This window comes from Melospiza melodia, chromosome 15 (assembly GCF_035770615.1).
Source record: "Melospiza melodia melodia isolate bMelMel2 chromosome 15, bMelMel2.pri, whole genome shotgun sequence".
NCBI lineage: Eukaryota > Metazoa > Chordata > Aves > Passeriformes > Passerellidae > Melospiza > Melospiza melodia.
In genome coordinates this window covers 10,764,153-10,779,439 of record NC_086208.1, presented here as the reverse complement: position 1 = coordinate 10,779,439, position 15,287 = coordinate 10,764,153, and the positions used below count along the sequence as shown (strand labels likewise).

General features: G+C 42.7%; 1 protein-coding gene across 1 annotated transcript in view; it reads right to left on the bottom strand.

The window, feature by feature from the left end:
* TRPM7 (transient receptor potential cation channel subfamily M member 7) overlaps window positions 1–7,296 on the bottom strand; it is a 50,929-nt gene extending 43,633 nt beyond the window's left edge. Inside the window, exon 1 of the mRNA XM_063169771.1 lies at window positions 7,166–7,296. Within this exon, the coding sequence (XP_063025841.1) occupies window positions 7,166–7,168 (3 nt within the window). The 5' untranslated portion in view covers window positions 7,169–7,296. The remainder of the gene's footprint in view (window positions 1–7,165) is intronic.
* Window positions 7,297–15,287: the final 7,991 nt, after the last annotated feature.

Genomic DNA, 15,287 nt, shown 5'->3' with positions numbered 1-15,287 from the left:
GACAGCTCTCTGGGACACTTGTCAGCTAAGGTATCAGTCATTTATTGCTCTTTCCCTAGTGCAAGGTTACTACCACAAGCAGGAGCTCCTTCAAGATGAATCTCTCCCAAACTCTTCATCCAGAAGATCACCTTCAGCCATATACACTCTTCTAATCTCCTTCATAAACTACAGCTGAAGTTAAAACTTTCTGTTTAACAGGATTCTGCAAACTACAGACAATAATGCAGCCAGGGAACACAGGAGAAACTGGTAAGAGTTCGACATTTAAAACATCATTAACTGCACCTACTCGTGTAGATTAACTGATTTTTATAATTGAAGAGAAAGTTGATTAACAGTTCTGTAATTACACAACTGGTATTTTTAGGCTCTAATCATGTGTCACTTAAGCACATGCATAATTTAACCTATCCAGGTGACTGAAGTTATGCCTAAAGACTTGCATGACCTGCAGCAGCACCAGGGACAGGCTTTGAAAGGAAACAGCTTTTTCAGAGTGGCTCTAGCCACAATCTAGAATACTGCATTACACTCACAACACAAAGCCAATCTACATGCAATTTTAATAATGTTTACAGCACCACGACTGCCTTTGAACCTGTCCACATGGCTGCTGTGCTGAGCCCTGGCACATACATTAGTAGAATGCAGCTTTGGTTTCTCCTAACTCAAAGAAACAGGTTCAGCTTCCTGAGAAAATCAAACAAGAATGGGAACAGCACTAAAAAGCAAATATGCTGCATGCTAAGAACACTGGAAAAAAATCCAGCAATATTCTGTTACACGAGACAAGTTACCAGCAGTAAATCATTTCCCAACAGAAAAAACCTGATGGGAGGGATCAAACTCATCTTGGCACAGCTCAGTCCAGAGACAGACTGGGGCACAGCACATCTGGTAAAAACAAGTGATCCTGAATCTGCTAGCACACTTTCAGAAAAGCAGGTCAAGAAAAGCATCCTCTGTGAACAATGATTTAGATACAGGAGTACTCAAGAATAGCCACCAAGTGCTCACAGTACACAAGGCTAAAAAACAATTTGGTTTATACTTTGAAGAGGCCATAGAAGTTGCTACAGCTCCATCCATGCCTGTGCACAAGGCAGACACCCAGAAAACATCCATGTGCCGTGGGAGATGCACAGAGGAACTGAACACTCCCTAATGCAACAGCACAAACCAAATCCCAGGCACCTGGGAGCAAGCTTCAATCCAGCCTCACAGCTCCTGTCAAGCCTGGGGTGCCACAATCCCATTTTCCTAAGCCTCTGCACATGATCCCAACCTATCTCATACCAGCAGCAGCATTTGTGCAGTCACATGGAAGCTGGTTCAGGGAAATGACCAACAAAATAATCCACAAAAAAAAAAAAAAAGGAAAGGAGGTGATGGGAAGTTTATTCAATTCAGATCCCCAGTGACTGAGCACAAGGAAGCACAAAGGGACAGGTGAAAGGGACACAGCCAGGTTTTATAGGAGTTTTGACTGGATTACAACACACCTTTAAGAAGAGCTTTGGCACATATGGGAACAGCTAGCAAAGGGCCTGAACAGCAACCCTTACCCTGAGGTAATTACCCTGCAACACATCTCAAGCACTCTAGGTCAGTCAGAAAAGATATTGCCAATAAAATGAGTAAGAGTGGGAAGGACTGGGCTGCTAAATAACACTAGCTCTAGGACAGCCCAACTCTAGGAATTTTTAAGCACAAGTGCTTGTGTAATTAAGTTTTCCTAACAAAGCATCTGGGAATCCATTTGCAGAAGGCATAAATGTAGATTTGTCTATTAAACTTAAACTTTTACAGCCAAATTTTTCAAGTCCACATCTCACAAAAACTGCAGCATTACAGAAAAAAAATAGCAGACATTTGGGTAAGAATCATCAGCCAGGGATAGCCTGCAAAATTCAACCCAGCATAAGCCAGGGGACAGGGACTACGAAGTGAAAATTCTGAGCAGAGGTGACAAGAATCAAGTAGATAAGGTAAAGAAAATGAGTAGAGGTAAGTGGGAACAAAGCAGGGCACAAAAGCTGGGATTCAATTACAAAAACCATTGTGCTACCACTGACTGAGCTGTAACAGACACTTTCCCAGGCTTTGAGGATTACAGAGTTATGGTGAAAGGCTGAACACCTAGATTAAACTCATTTACAGTTGTAACTGAGAAAATATTATCAAGCAAGAATGATTTAGTGTAAAATAGCAAAAATATACTTCATTAATCACCCAAAAGGTTGTCAGTAAAAAATCAAACCAAAAAATTAAAATCAGCAAACCAGAACTTAATCGCTATATGCCAATTCTCAAAACTACAACTTCTTTCCTTTTCTTTTTTTACATCTGCTCAGTTTAGCAGTAAACAATTAAAGGCAGAATCCAATAGCACTGGGAATCATGACAAAGAAAAAAAACTAGACCAGGCTGTTACAGATCTTGAAAAAGAGGTGCAATGCCCACCAAATCAAAGAGGAGCTGGTAAATTGCTAGTAAATTCCTATCAGTAAGTGTAGACATTGGTAAGACTCACATACAGGTGCATAGTTTTCAAAAACTATAAACACACAACTACACTCATTGAACCTGTGTATTGGCCTGGTGCATGCTCCTTGCAAAACACATGATTTGCATTTAAACAAAATAAGCACTTGGTGTTGGACTGTATTTGATGAAAATTAGGGCTCTCCACAGACAGGCTGCAGATGAAGTCCCATTAAAGCTTCACAGAGGGTTTACCATAGCTGTTTCTGAAGTTAGATGACCCAAAAACATCAGTTGTCCAAATACATGCAGCAGAGTACTAACTTGATTACTGAATCAGCCTCTACAATTCTGATTTTCCAGCTATAGAAAATCAACAGATATGCCATCACACAAATCTTACTCCATCCTCTTTGAGCTGAGAACAAATGAAACAAAGATGGCTTGACATACATTAACTCAGCAATTGCACATTTGCAATACACACAGTGTTCAAACATTACAGAAATCATGACAACAAAATGCTCAAGCTAGAATGAGTTTGTACAAATCTTCAGGGAAAAAAACTTATACTGCTCTTAATAATATAAAGATTAAATAAACTAACTGTGATGCAACCCTTAGGATTTTTTTTAAGAAACACAGAAATCCCCATAATTAAGATTCAATCCAAGCCTACAATTTCAGTAGAATTTGAACTTTGGTTTAGTTAAGGGGCAAAAACTGCACAACTTATAAACCAAGCTTGAATGTGCTGTTGATTTGGTACCATACCCAAAGTTCTCCTTGGCAATTAACCACATCTATCTTACAGACTAATCCTGCAACATCCTTATACCATATGCTGTCAAACCACCTGCCACAGTTAAATATTCTGCCCTTTCACAAAGCAGTTTTCAGAACTACCAGCACCACTATTAGCAATACAGTTATTTTACTCCCTGTATTCCCCATATGTTCAGGACACTTTTCACCCAATTTTGGGAAGGAAAAAGAAGTCGTATACAGCTTCTCTCTTGTATTTTTATATTTCATAATCCCATCAGAAGTGCACTGGCCTTTCCTTCTTGGAAAGAACACAGGAGTAAGAACTGTCCTCTGCTCACCTAGCAGCAATTACACAACCTGTGTGGTCCCTTCTTCTGTGCATAAATTATAACAGCTGGGGAAAAAAAAAAATCAAACTCAGGTTGTTCTGTGGGTCCAGCACACCTGGCAGTTAAAGGAAGTGGCTCAGTTAAAGAAAGTGGCTCACATTCTACATGCTAAGCAAAATATAGGTGTAAAGGATGAAAGAAACTCACCACTCCTCAAGAAAGCCAGCATTCCTTCCATCAGTGGAACAGCTGTGATGGAGACTGCTCCTGGCGCCCCACCGCTGCTCAGGGCTGTGGTCCCACCCAGTTAAGGTGCAGCTGCTCAGCTGCTTAATGACTGGCTGCTACCAAAAACTCAAATAACCACCTGCACATCCTCCCTGCCCTCCTGCCCATCCTCCCTACCCCCCTGCACAGCAGCAGGGATGCCCAGCTAATCCTGTGCTGAGCCAGGACGGGGAGCAAAGCTGGCCAACACTAAGGTTTTGGGAGTTTACTTTTTCTGTTCTTTTGTTAGATTAGTTTTCTGTTACTTAAAACACAAAAACACCTACAATTTAAGCACAAGAAAAGCCAAGCTTCCCATAATAAAAATAACAGAAAGCAAAGATTAGACAGACCACTTTCAGTACTGGCTGTATCACGATACATGACACCAGCACCTCTATGTTCTCATTATGTGAGGAAAGCAAAGGGATTAAATTTTAAAAAAAGACAATAACAAGACGGCAGAGATTACAATAAAGGAAAGAGGGCTTCAGGCCAGAGAATACAAAGAAAGTGTGCAACAAAAGTTCAAGTTTACCACAGGTCAAGTGGAGTATTTTTTGTAGAACCAATGAAGCACAGACTCACTGGTCAGGGGCCACAGCCATTTGTCAGTATCAGAGGTAAAAAGTGACATAGCTTTAATAATTATGCAAGTATCTTATCCAAATACACACAGAGAAGGACATTAATCAGTAATTTATCTGATGAAAAGTCAGCTGCTGAAATTTCAACCACTGAAGGTAAAATGCACCAAGACGGAATTACTCACAGACACAATGAACATCACCCCAAAACCAAAATCTCAATTCTGAAAAACACACACACTGATTTTACTATCAGTCTGCCCTTAAAAAGGTGAGGGAAATTTCCTGCTTGTTTCAGGAAATAAACAGGGCATGTAAATATCACAGTTTCATGAAATAAACAGGGCATGTAAATATCACAGCCAACGTAGATGTTGCTGAAAGAAACTTGAAATTCCATAAGAAATAAATATCAGCTAAAAAAAAAAGACAAAGACGTTTTTCAGGTTAAATATTTTGGCATGAGAAGTATAATTTCATATTGTTTTGGTATTTCAAAGCCTTACAATATAGAAATCCACTGTGAAGCCTTTCAAGACTGCAAAATTCTATCAAGCATCTCTCTTCACACGCAATTTTTGACAAGTCCTCTTAGAGATTTATTTGCAACATTTCTGGTGTCAAAGAGCAAACCAGTAGAGCCAAACTCTATTGTGCCAGAGTCAGTTACTGAAGTTCAAAACAATAGTATTCTATTTAGAAAAGTTCATCTGTCATGACTGTCCACAAGGATTGAATGGTTAACAGAAATGCACCTCATGAATGAGCCATGAAAGAGAGGCATGAAAAATTTGGGTGTTGGTCCCAAGTTTCCAGGAAAGGGAAGCACAGCAAGTGGTGAAGATAAGGATGAGAAAAAGAGAGGGCTTTAGATGCTGCAGTCTATCACCAGCAGAGCAGAGAAAGCTGGGCTGATGTGGTAAGAGAAAATGGTAATGCAGCACGACTAGTTAGGCAGAGCCTCAAGGGACAAGAAAATAAATGAAAGTTTAAAACACAATGGAGCAACTCTCTCCAAGACAATCCACGTGGGGAGATAGATGATCTGATACAGATAGTGTGAGATAACTGTCAAATGCAAGGTGATGTTTCAAGGTGCCTTTGTATGACAAGTGAACATTACCCTTCCACTGCTGAGCTCAAGCAAGCAAAAAAGTATCAAAGTACAACATCAGGAAACCAAGGTACAAACAGTCCAAACTCAGCCTAAAGAGCTCCACATGCACAAAGATTCCCCCCTCCTGCCTTGAAATAGCAAAGTCAAGAATGGCCTCCTACCAGAAGGTATGAAGGATGATCTAGCAGACATTTATCTCACCCACACAGACACATTTTTTTAAGACTGAACAGCCGGAATTGCCACATTGAACGACTCATTCCTTAGAATAATTCCTGATTTAATGTTGGACACCGTCCAGCAATTATTCAAAGTTGCTAAATAGTCATGGAGCAGCAGGGAAATTTTTAGCAAAATGAGCTTGCATAAAATGTCCTATATTCATCTCAACCAAAACACCTGTTTAACAGAGGTTTCAAAACATTTGGTAAACACACAGCAAATATTAAACCCTGCAAACACACTACATTGCCAGAAAGGCTGCTGAGCCTCAAATTTACAGAACCATGATGGTTTAAATCAATCTGTACATTTCTAGGCTATGTCAGCACCAAAAAAAAACCACCCACCAGAGCTAAATTTTAAAAAATGAAATAAAATAACCCAAATCCTCCACTCCTCAAAACTAACCCAACACCAAACCACTTCAGGGAGAAGAGCAAGTACCACGCAAGTGGCAGATGCCAAGCACTCTTAAGTCAGAATGGAAGGTTGCATTTGCAGCTTCTTCCTAGAAGAGTGCTGGATTTGCAGTTTCTATAAGAACACAACCCACATTTCCACACAGCTCACAGATACACTCAGAAATGGAAGATTCATGGGCACGAATCCCCATGGTTTTTAAGAAAACGCCGTGAAATAAAACACCTTTTATTTAAAATGAAACAACATCTTACTAGAAGTTCAAGCAGACTGTAGAAATCCATATATTTAGACTTGTCGCTTATATTTTCAAAATTACTTGAAAGCACTTGATGCGATAAACCACCCTAAATGTTTTAAATATTACGGAACAAACTTATAGGGACAAACAACCGTTTAACAGCCAGAATATAGAGCTGGATTTTAAATTGTTTTCTTTGCAGACACTCATACATCTCTAAGGATATATGTGCTCCCTTATGCATAACACGTTGTAACTGCAAAAATGAAATAGGTGTAAGGATGAGAAGGGAAGGACTGCTGCAGCCCAGAGAATACACCGTGCGAATTCCGGTTTCAGACCAGACCACCACGGCGAACAGAGGCAGCACTAACGGGGAGCTCTCGGTCTAAGCGCTGCGGTGCCTCCGCTCGGGGCGCGGAGGGTGCGCGGGAGCGGCGGCGGGAGCGGCGGCTGCCCCGGGCACGGCGCGGACGGCGGCGGGAGCCTCGCCCGGCGGCGCGGGGCATTCCCGGCCGGCAGCTCCGGGCCCGCGGGCGGGAGAGCAGCGGGGGCCGGCAGCGCGGAGCCCGAGCGTCCCCTCCGGCCCGGGCAGCGCGGCGGCGGCGGGAGGCGGCCGAGACCCGCAGCAGCCGGCTGGGACAGGTCTGATCCGGCGGCCCCGTCCCTGCCCCCTCCCCGCCGGGCGCGCCCGGCCCCGCCGCCCCGGCACCCCCGCGGCTCTCACCATTCTCCTCAGGGCCGGGCTGGGTCTCGGCGCCGACTCTGGTTCTCCTCCCGCCGGGCAGCTCCTGCTCGTGGTTCGGCGTCGGCGGTGGCGGGGCCTGTCTCCATCTATCGGGGCTGGGCTCGGCGGCAGCGGAGGGCTGGGTGGGGAGCGGCCGGGCGAGGACGACGCTCCGGGGACGAAGGGAGGCGCGGGACGCGGAGGACGGCGCTGGTTCGGCTCCGCACCGGGACTCAGGGCTGGCGGCGGTCTCGGCCCGGCGCCTCTTTCTCATAATTGTGCGACTCGGCCGGCGGAGGAGCCGCGTCGCTGCCGCGTCAGCGCGCACCGCCCCCGGCGGGAGGAGGGGGCTGGCGGGGCGGTGCTGCCCGCCCGGGTCCCCTCGCCGGGGGTGTGAGGGGGGCGCTCGGCCGCTCCATAGCCCCGGTGAGCCCCGAGCGGGGTCCCGAGAGACCCGGAGAAGGCGTCAGCGGCTGCGGGCGGGCAGGCGGCCGTGCTGCCCTGTGCTGCCGGTGAGGTGAAGGCGGAGATGTTAAAAATGGAGCTTCCGAGAGAGAAACCTGGCTGCCTGGGGAGGCGCGGCTCGCAGAGGAGCCCCGCAAAGGCAGCGGCTCCGCTCGCGTGGGGCTGCCGTGCGTGTTCCCGAGGGGACGGAGCCCGCAGCACCGCGCACCAGGCCCGGCTCCATCCCGTGGGCTCTGCGCCCTGCGGGGACCCGGCCTTGCTGCTGTCAGAGCCGCAGGGCAGCGAGCAGCCTCAGCTCACATTAGTTCACGCTTTTCTTGCCAGCCCTGCTCGCACATGGCACTGCCGCCATTAGCTCCGCGTCGGAGGCGTCTTCTAACAGGCCTGAGCCAAACTGGAGGAAATTCCGCTTGGGAAGGAAAAGGAGGATGCTTTTCTTCCACTTCAGTCAACTCACTTTCCCGTTTAGATTAGGAAGTGGCCAGGGGAGGAACCTTGTCTTCTTTGTCCCTGTGTGCAATCTGCAAACTAGGAGAATCCGTTCCACAAATGAAAAGCTTCATACAATAATTTCTGCTATATATGTCATTATACAGCTTTTGCAACAACTTCTGTGCTAGAGCAAACAGCATTTGTAAGGGAAGAATGAGAGATTTGGTTTGGCTTAAATTATTTGTGTCCCTTAAATTAAAAAAATTCAAGAGATCCTGGAAAAATCTCTCATCTTTTTCTGAAATACCATGACCATACAAGAGCAGTAATTATATATAAACTCAATCCAAACATTCAAAGTAATTTAAAACCTTTGGTTTTTCATATCAGGTTTGATCATTTGTCAGCTGTTGTGAGTTATCTCTCTCCCCTTGCTGCAGAATGCCAGCATTAATGTTGGGCTGAGCTGACGTGTGCTCTCACCTGGACCCTGGGCTTGTGCATCACAAGGTAACAGTCCACTCCAATGATCAGACAGGCACGATCAGAAATCAAACCCAGCATTAATTTGCAGCAGCCACTTTAGCCTTTTTTTTTTTTTTCTTTGCCTTTTTTTTTTTTTTTTTTTAACACAACTGTAGCTAACAAGAAACAAAGCATTCTTGCATTAACAGCCATTTAGCAGGGTAAGTCCAGTTGTAAATTCTGGTGTCAGAACACCTTTGCTGCAGACAATAGGTGCAAATTTGGGAAGCCCCAGCAGCTGAGGCATCCAGCTCAAACTAGGGTGTTGCAGGGAGTTCCTCAGCTGCAGGGCAGCTCCTAATACTTGTTTTAAGTTAACTTCAGAAGAATTCCTGCTATCTTACATAGATATGAAAATTAGGCTCTTAGGACTCTCAATTTCCATAGAAATGGAAAATTAGGCTTTTCCAGGAAAAACTGTTCTGAGTACAAGATCACACAACAAAGAGGCTCCATTCACTCTCTTACTGTGTAGAAGTCCCAAGCCTGCTGATCTGCCACTACTTGTTCCTGCCCAGATTCCCGTGTGCTAGTTCTTGGCTTAGGGAGCAGGAACAGAAGGAGCAGTGGAAGACCAGTAGAATTTTATTTTTTTTAAATGGTTCAAGAATCTTCCAAATTAGAGAAAATTGGGGATTTTTGAATTCTTCAGTTGATACCATAAAGCATTTATGAGAAATCACCTCATTCCTTCTCCCTCTCTGCCTCTTTTTCCCTTTCTAATTAATTGATCTAAAGCTCACATCCCACATTAGATGAATGAGTCAGTTCTGTTACTAGATTCTTCACCTCATTTAACAGCAATACTTGGGCTACACTGATTTGATTCTCGTGATCATCATGTTGGCCTCTGAGTTTCGTATTTGTAAATCCAAGAGCTAGAAGAGACAAGGAAATTAGGAAAAAATAGCTGAAGACCAACCTGGGTATTAGTCTTCTCTGGTACAAGCTATTAGTTTAGGAGAATGTGTGTAAGGTGAGGAATTTCCATGCCTTGTTTTCCTGTTGATCCTGCAAAACCGAGATGAACATCAAACTGTTTCAGAGTTCAGCTGCGATAAGCTCAGTTGGAAAGAGCACATTGTTTCAGGAACAGCTTGGGATGAAAATGAAAGGAAAATGAGTCATCAACATCCTCTGTGCCTCGTGCTGTCTGGGGGAGCGTGAGCCTTCGGTGCTGTGGAGGCAAGGACAGGGCAGCAGTGACACACATCCCTGTGACCCGGCAGGGAGGCACAGTCACCTCATATCCTCCTACTACCTTGATCAGCCCGTGCAGAACATGGCATGATTTGACCCTAAACTAGCAGTTCGTCATTCCAAAGGTGAATTCTTGTACATTCAGATGTTAAATCTTGTATTTGCTACTTGACTTCTAAGTTACCTTTCATTCACACTAAAAGTCAACTCAAAATTCCTGTATCTCTTTCCAAATCAACATCTGTCAGCTGTGAATGACAAGGAAATAATGAAGCATTATTTTATACCTTATGGCATTTAAGGGCCATTAACCTGAAGCAAGCTTCTGCTATCTCAGATTGAAAATAACTGGCTTTTTTTAAAACTCCTTTTGTTATGTGGTTCCAGCAGTTCTCGTATCTTACTTTGATATCTCAGATCAAGCTATCAGTACGTCCTTGACACATTTATGGTGTAATCATCACTAGACCTAGTAGAGTTTGTGATGTCAGCTGCAGTAGGTTTAATGTCCCATTAAACCAACTGTAACTGGATTTCAATGTAAGTGGTAAAGGATAAGAAATTTTTCTTGGGAAGCTCTTATCTCAATATTGCAATGCCCAGTAGCCAGGATGCTGCCCTTTGATTGCTCACCCTCACATGGATTAAACACTGACTCATGCTTGGGAAAAAAAACCACAGCATTCCATTTGATGGGAAACTGAATGAGTTACCATTAAATGAAAGTGACCTGGTTTTGATTTTGTTTGTTTGACACTATTAGAAGTTCTACTAGATATGTGCTATAACTCTGTAGTTGTTCAAAATAAGTTCTAGAGTTCAAGCAGTTAAACAAGTTGCAAATGCTAACTGATAAGGAGATCTAGTTAATGTCCCACTCAAAGCCAAACAGATTCTCTGTAGAAAACATTTTTTTTGGTCCCACAGTGAAGTAATCTGTGGCAGAAAAGAGTTATTATTTATTCACTTTTCATATTTTTGAAACAGGGGTGAATTCTCCCAAATGCCTTATTTTTTCTATGGCCACAGGTTTGTCCTTTTCTGATTTACCCAGGTAAATCATTTCTCCAGCTACAGCTGTAGTGGTAACTCAGCAGTTTACATCCAGACTGCTACTCCTAAAAACTGAAGATAACTTTTGGTTTTTTCCCCACATGGAAGTTTAAAATTTGTCAAGTAAGGCAAAAAACATACAATGACACAGATTAATGGGATCTGTAGGTCCCCTCCATTATCTGTGGAGATTTTTTGGGCTGAAGTTGGTGATTTTTGTGACAAATTTGTAACTTCACAGTTTTTAAATGGTTTAGTTATTTCAGTTACTTTGTTGGTTTGTGGTACAACTCAGAGTCACACATCTTCTGAAGAGGTCCTGAAGTTTTAGTAATCTCTTTGCATTATATCAAGGTTCCTTAAAAGCAAAAAGCAGTTAGGCTAAGCAATGTGTTAGCTTTAACAGCTGAGACATATTCCCTCAAAAGAAACAGGCATACAGAAATAGGTCATAAAACCCAAGGTAAATTCAAGATACACCAAGAGAATAATGTACACAAAGTTAATTTTGTATATTTAAGAGTCATTAAACAAATTATCCCCTGTGACTGATTCAGACTCCAATCTCACAGACAATAGATGTCTTTAAATTCAAATAACAAAACTGCTCAGGTGTTAAAGTCTTAAAACATTGGCATCTCTGTACCACACAGCCCCAGAGAGGGGGGCATGGCTTTGGAGAAAAGAGAGCTGATCTGCTGTCACCTGAAGGCCACCAGTGCAGTTCAGCTCCTCTCTGACAACTGCACGTAAGTGTTAACTAAGGGCCAGAGCATAAGGCAAAGTCAGACAGAGGCTTGGGGACACAGATGCAGGGAATGGCACCTGAGGCTTCTCAGCTGTCCGGTGCTTTGCTGGCAATGGCAAATCCCCACTAACCCAGGGAAGGACTGCAGGGTGGCTTTCTGATTTCTGCTTTCTGATGGCTGCACAAAGGGCTCGATGACCAAACACACCAAGCTCGGAGTGCAAAACCAGTAACTCCAGTTCGACTTTGTGCTAGGACTCCTCATATCCAAATTATGCAACAGAGAGTGTGGGTTTTCAGTTTAAAAATCTGCATTAAAGATATTCCATAGTTATAGCAAGGGATATCAAGTTAATGAGGTTATTGAGCACAGGCAATTCAGAATGTTCTTTTACATGCTCCATGAGTGCACAAAAAGAGATACATTACCCAACCCATCATCTAAAGTAGAATGTAAGCAGATCCTGTATTTGGGAATATGATATGTTACTTCCTGCTCAGAAAATAGTGAGAGCTTAACCAACAAAGGCCACAGCCTTGCACAGAACTGCCAAGGGTGTGCCTCCACACATCTCTATTTAGATGTGTAAAATCAGTAGCTGCCAGGAACTGTATGGGTGCATTTACAACATAATGGTGACCCTTTGCAAGATTTTATCACTGCCTGCCTTTAAAAATACAACGAAAATGACTTTATCTCAGTTTCATTCCTTCTGAACCTTCTCCTCCCTTTAGCTTTTTAGAAAAGCTTCCCTGTGAAAATTATTTCTGCTGCAATCTTTGAGCCTGTAAATTCTTGTGTTTTCATTGGCAGTTGAGCAGATGGTCAGGCAGTGAGGTGGCCTTTGCACAGAGATGTTCCAGGTGCAAGACACAGAGGTGCAGCATCTCCTTCCAGGACTGTGCTGCTTGAACCTTGAGCAAGGAAAGCAACAGCAGCTGAAGGTATCTGAATTTTACCAATGCAAAAAGAGAAAGTTCACAGAGCTCTGCTTCTTGATGTTTTGGGTTTTTTTACAATCCAAGAATAGGTAACCCATAGCCAAAACATAAAATTTTATGTGACTCTATATGGGACAGGTCACAATTGTACAATTTGAAATTCTTACGAGATCATGACCATGATAAAAATGTCACTTTGTCCTGCAGAAGCTTGCTCCTCCATTTCTTAGAGATAGAAGTACCAGTGGGCATGCATTTGCTCTTAGTTCCATTGTTACTATAATGTAAATTTACTTAAATTTACTTTACCCAAGTTCACAAATTCCAACAGCCTTTTCTCGCAAAATATAGGGAGAACCAGCATGAACACATTTCAGCCTGATGAAACTGCAAAAACCCTTACTTTTTTTGTTTCCAAATCTAAGCCTGGCAGTTACACCACCATTAATGGAACCCCAGAAAGTCAGTGGGACCATCACATGCAAAAGATCAGCTTGTTTTAAGTTCCTGTTACTGGTGGCTTGAGCTGGTGGGCACGATGGCCGTGTTTGTTTTCACAGAGTCCAAAAGATCAAACCTCCTCATTAATGGTCTCCATACTGGAACAGAGAAACATATTATTGGTCCAAGATTATGTGCAAGGTCACTTCAAATCATGCTGGTACTGCTCCAAATAGAGAAGAGGAAATAAAGGAGGTCATATGTTAATGGGCAAGGAGAGAGCACAGAAACCAGACAGCAGAATACCCACGAGCACACTCCAAAAAAAGCTGAAAGCTCTTTCATCCAAGCACCTTCTTGGTTAAAAGGTCTTTGAGCTGCAAGCAAAAACCTATTCTCAGCTATTTGATGTCCTGAGTATTCAGAGAAACAGGATCTTGCACATTCTTTATCAGTAAGAGGAATTCCAGAGATACCTGAGCTTCCACCATCAACCTTTCTCAAGAACACAAAACCTTGAACTTTGATTGCTCACCACTGACAAAAAGGATAACAGGCTGAGTTGCCCTTCTCCTTTCCTCAAAAACTGTAGAGATAAAGCATTCATCCCGAAAATGTGCTGTATGGGCTACTTGAAAACAAAACTTTAGCTTCTGAAAGCATTAGAAATCCAAAGACAACTTTTAAATATATTTCAATCTGACAGTTTAGTATAAATTATTCCAAATGGAAAAAAAAAAAAAAAAACCAAACCTCAAACTCATGTTGGGGTGATAAAATTTGAGTTTGTCCATGAATTAAAAAAAAATTGCAGATCATTGGAGCTGGAAAACAAGGAAAAAAAAAAAGCAACCACTTTATAACCAGACCAGTAGAGGTGGAATGCTCCTCTGTGGGTTGCCTAGTTCCAGCAGACTGCCAAGGTCTGTGGCCACTTGTATTTTGTCTGTCTCCAAGGATGGAGACTCTACCACCTCTGTGTGCAACCTGTGCCAGTGCTTGACCAAACTCACAGGGGAAAGTTTATTTTTGTGTCTAAATGGAATTGTGTTGTAAAGATTGGACTGATCTAAACTGTCAAGTTTAGAAGAAACTGTCTCTTCTACTTGCAATTTTGAGATTTACAGTTTAGCCAGTGTGTCAGAGGGAGCAGCCTTAATAATGGACTGCATGGGGAACAGACAGTGAAAACCAAGCTTGCTGATTGCAGCTATGTCTGTTCTTCTTAACTTCTACTTTTTAAAATAAGTAAATTCAAAGAACATTTTGGAGTGTTCTCTCCCCATTAAGCACTCCCTTACTGTGACTCAAAGCTACTGGAACCTCCAGTGTACAAGCAAAAGAGACTTTAAATACCTAAGAACATGTTACATCCAAAGCACTGTATGCAGGGCTGTAGGGATGGCTCAAGGATCACATATCAAGTGCACTCAGGTTCAGTGATTTTTTCTCTTTCCTCGCCAACACTCCCAACCCAGCCTGGGTTTCAGTTTGAGGCTTGGCTGTTTCCTGTCCTCATGGCTAAGCACCTTCAGCTGAACGATGCCTCTGCAGCACCAGTTCCTGGCTGACTGCAGGGAACTTGTTTCCATCAAGAACTTGGCAGCTGTGAAGTTTCCAGCTCCCTGTTTCTCAGGTGTACTTCCAGGGAGCCTCAGCACTAACAAATGTACAACAAGCATCTCCTGAGTCACACACCAGGAAAACTGATGTAGCTCAATTCACTTCACTTCCTCCTTCTTCATCCCAGGGGAGAAAACAGAGAAAAGCAATGTACCAAATGCATCACACAGGTACTTACAAGTGGAATCATAACTTTGATACATCGAGAAAAACTGCAACTACAAATCCATGGGGGTGCATTATGGATTTTTAATTTGGTATTATGAAGTGTTAATTGCTTTGCCATGAACATTCATAGTAGGAAAAGGATGAGTTAGAACAAAGCAATTACTCAACTATTTTTTTCCAAGTAACATTTATTAATAACATTTTTAAGGTGATAACTTAAGAGTCATAAGGAAGGGGGCAGTTGTCAGTAAACATACAATGAAAAGGTAGTAAGATTTTTCTATTAAAGTATGACTAACAAGGCTTTTAACAGTGTTTAGCTCAACCAAATTTAATATTAAAAACATTCAGAATTGCTAGAAGTGTTGCAATCAGTTCTACTGAACTTATAAAAACCTCATTTCAGTAGTCAATACTAACCTACTATTTATATAAAATATTAAACTCCATTCATAATTTTTGTAAACAAAGCACCTAAGCATTTGAAAGAAAAAAAAGTTAGTTTACATCCCACTAAATGGCAAC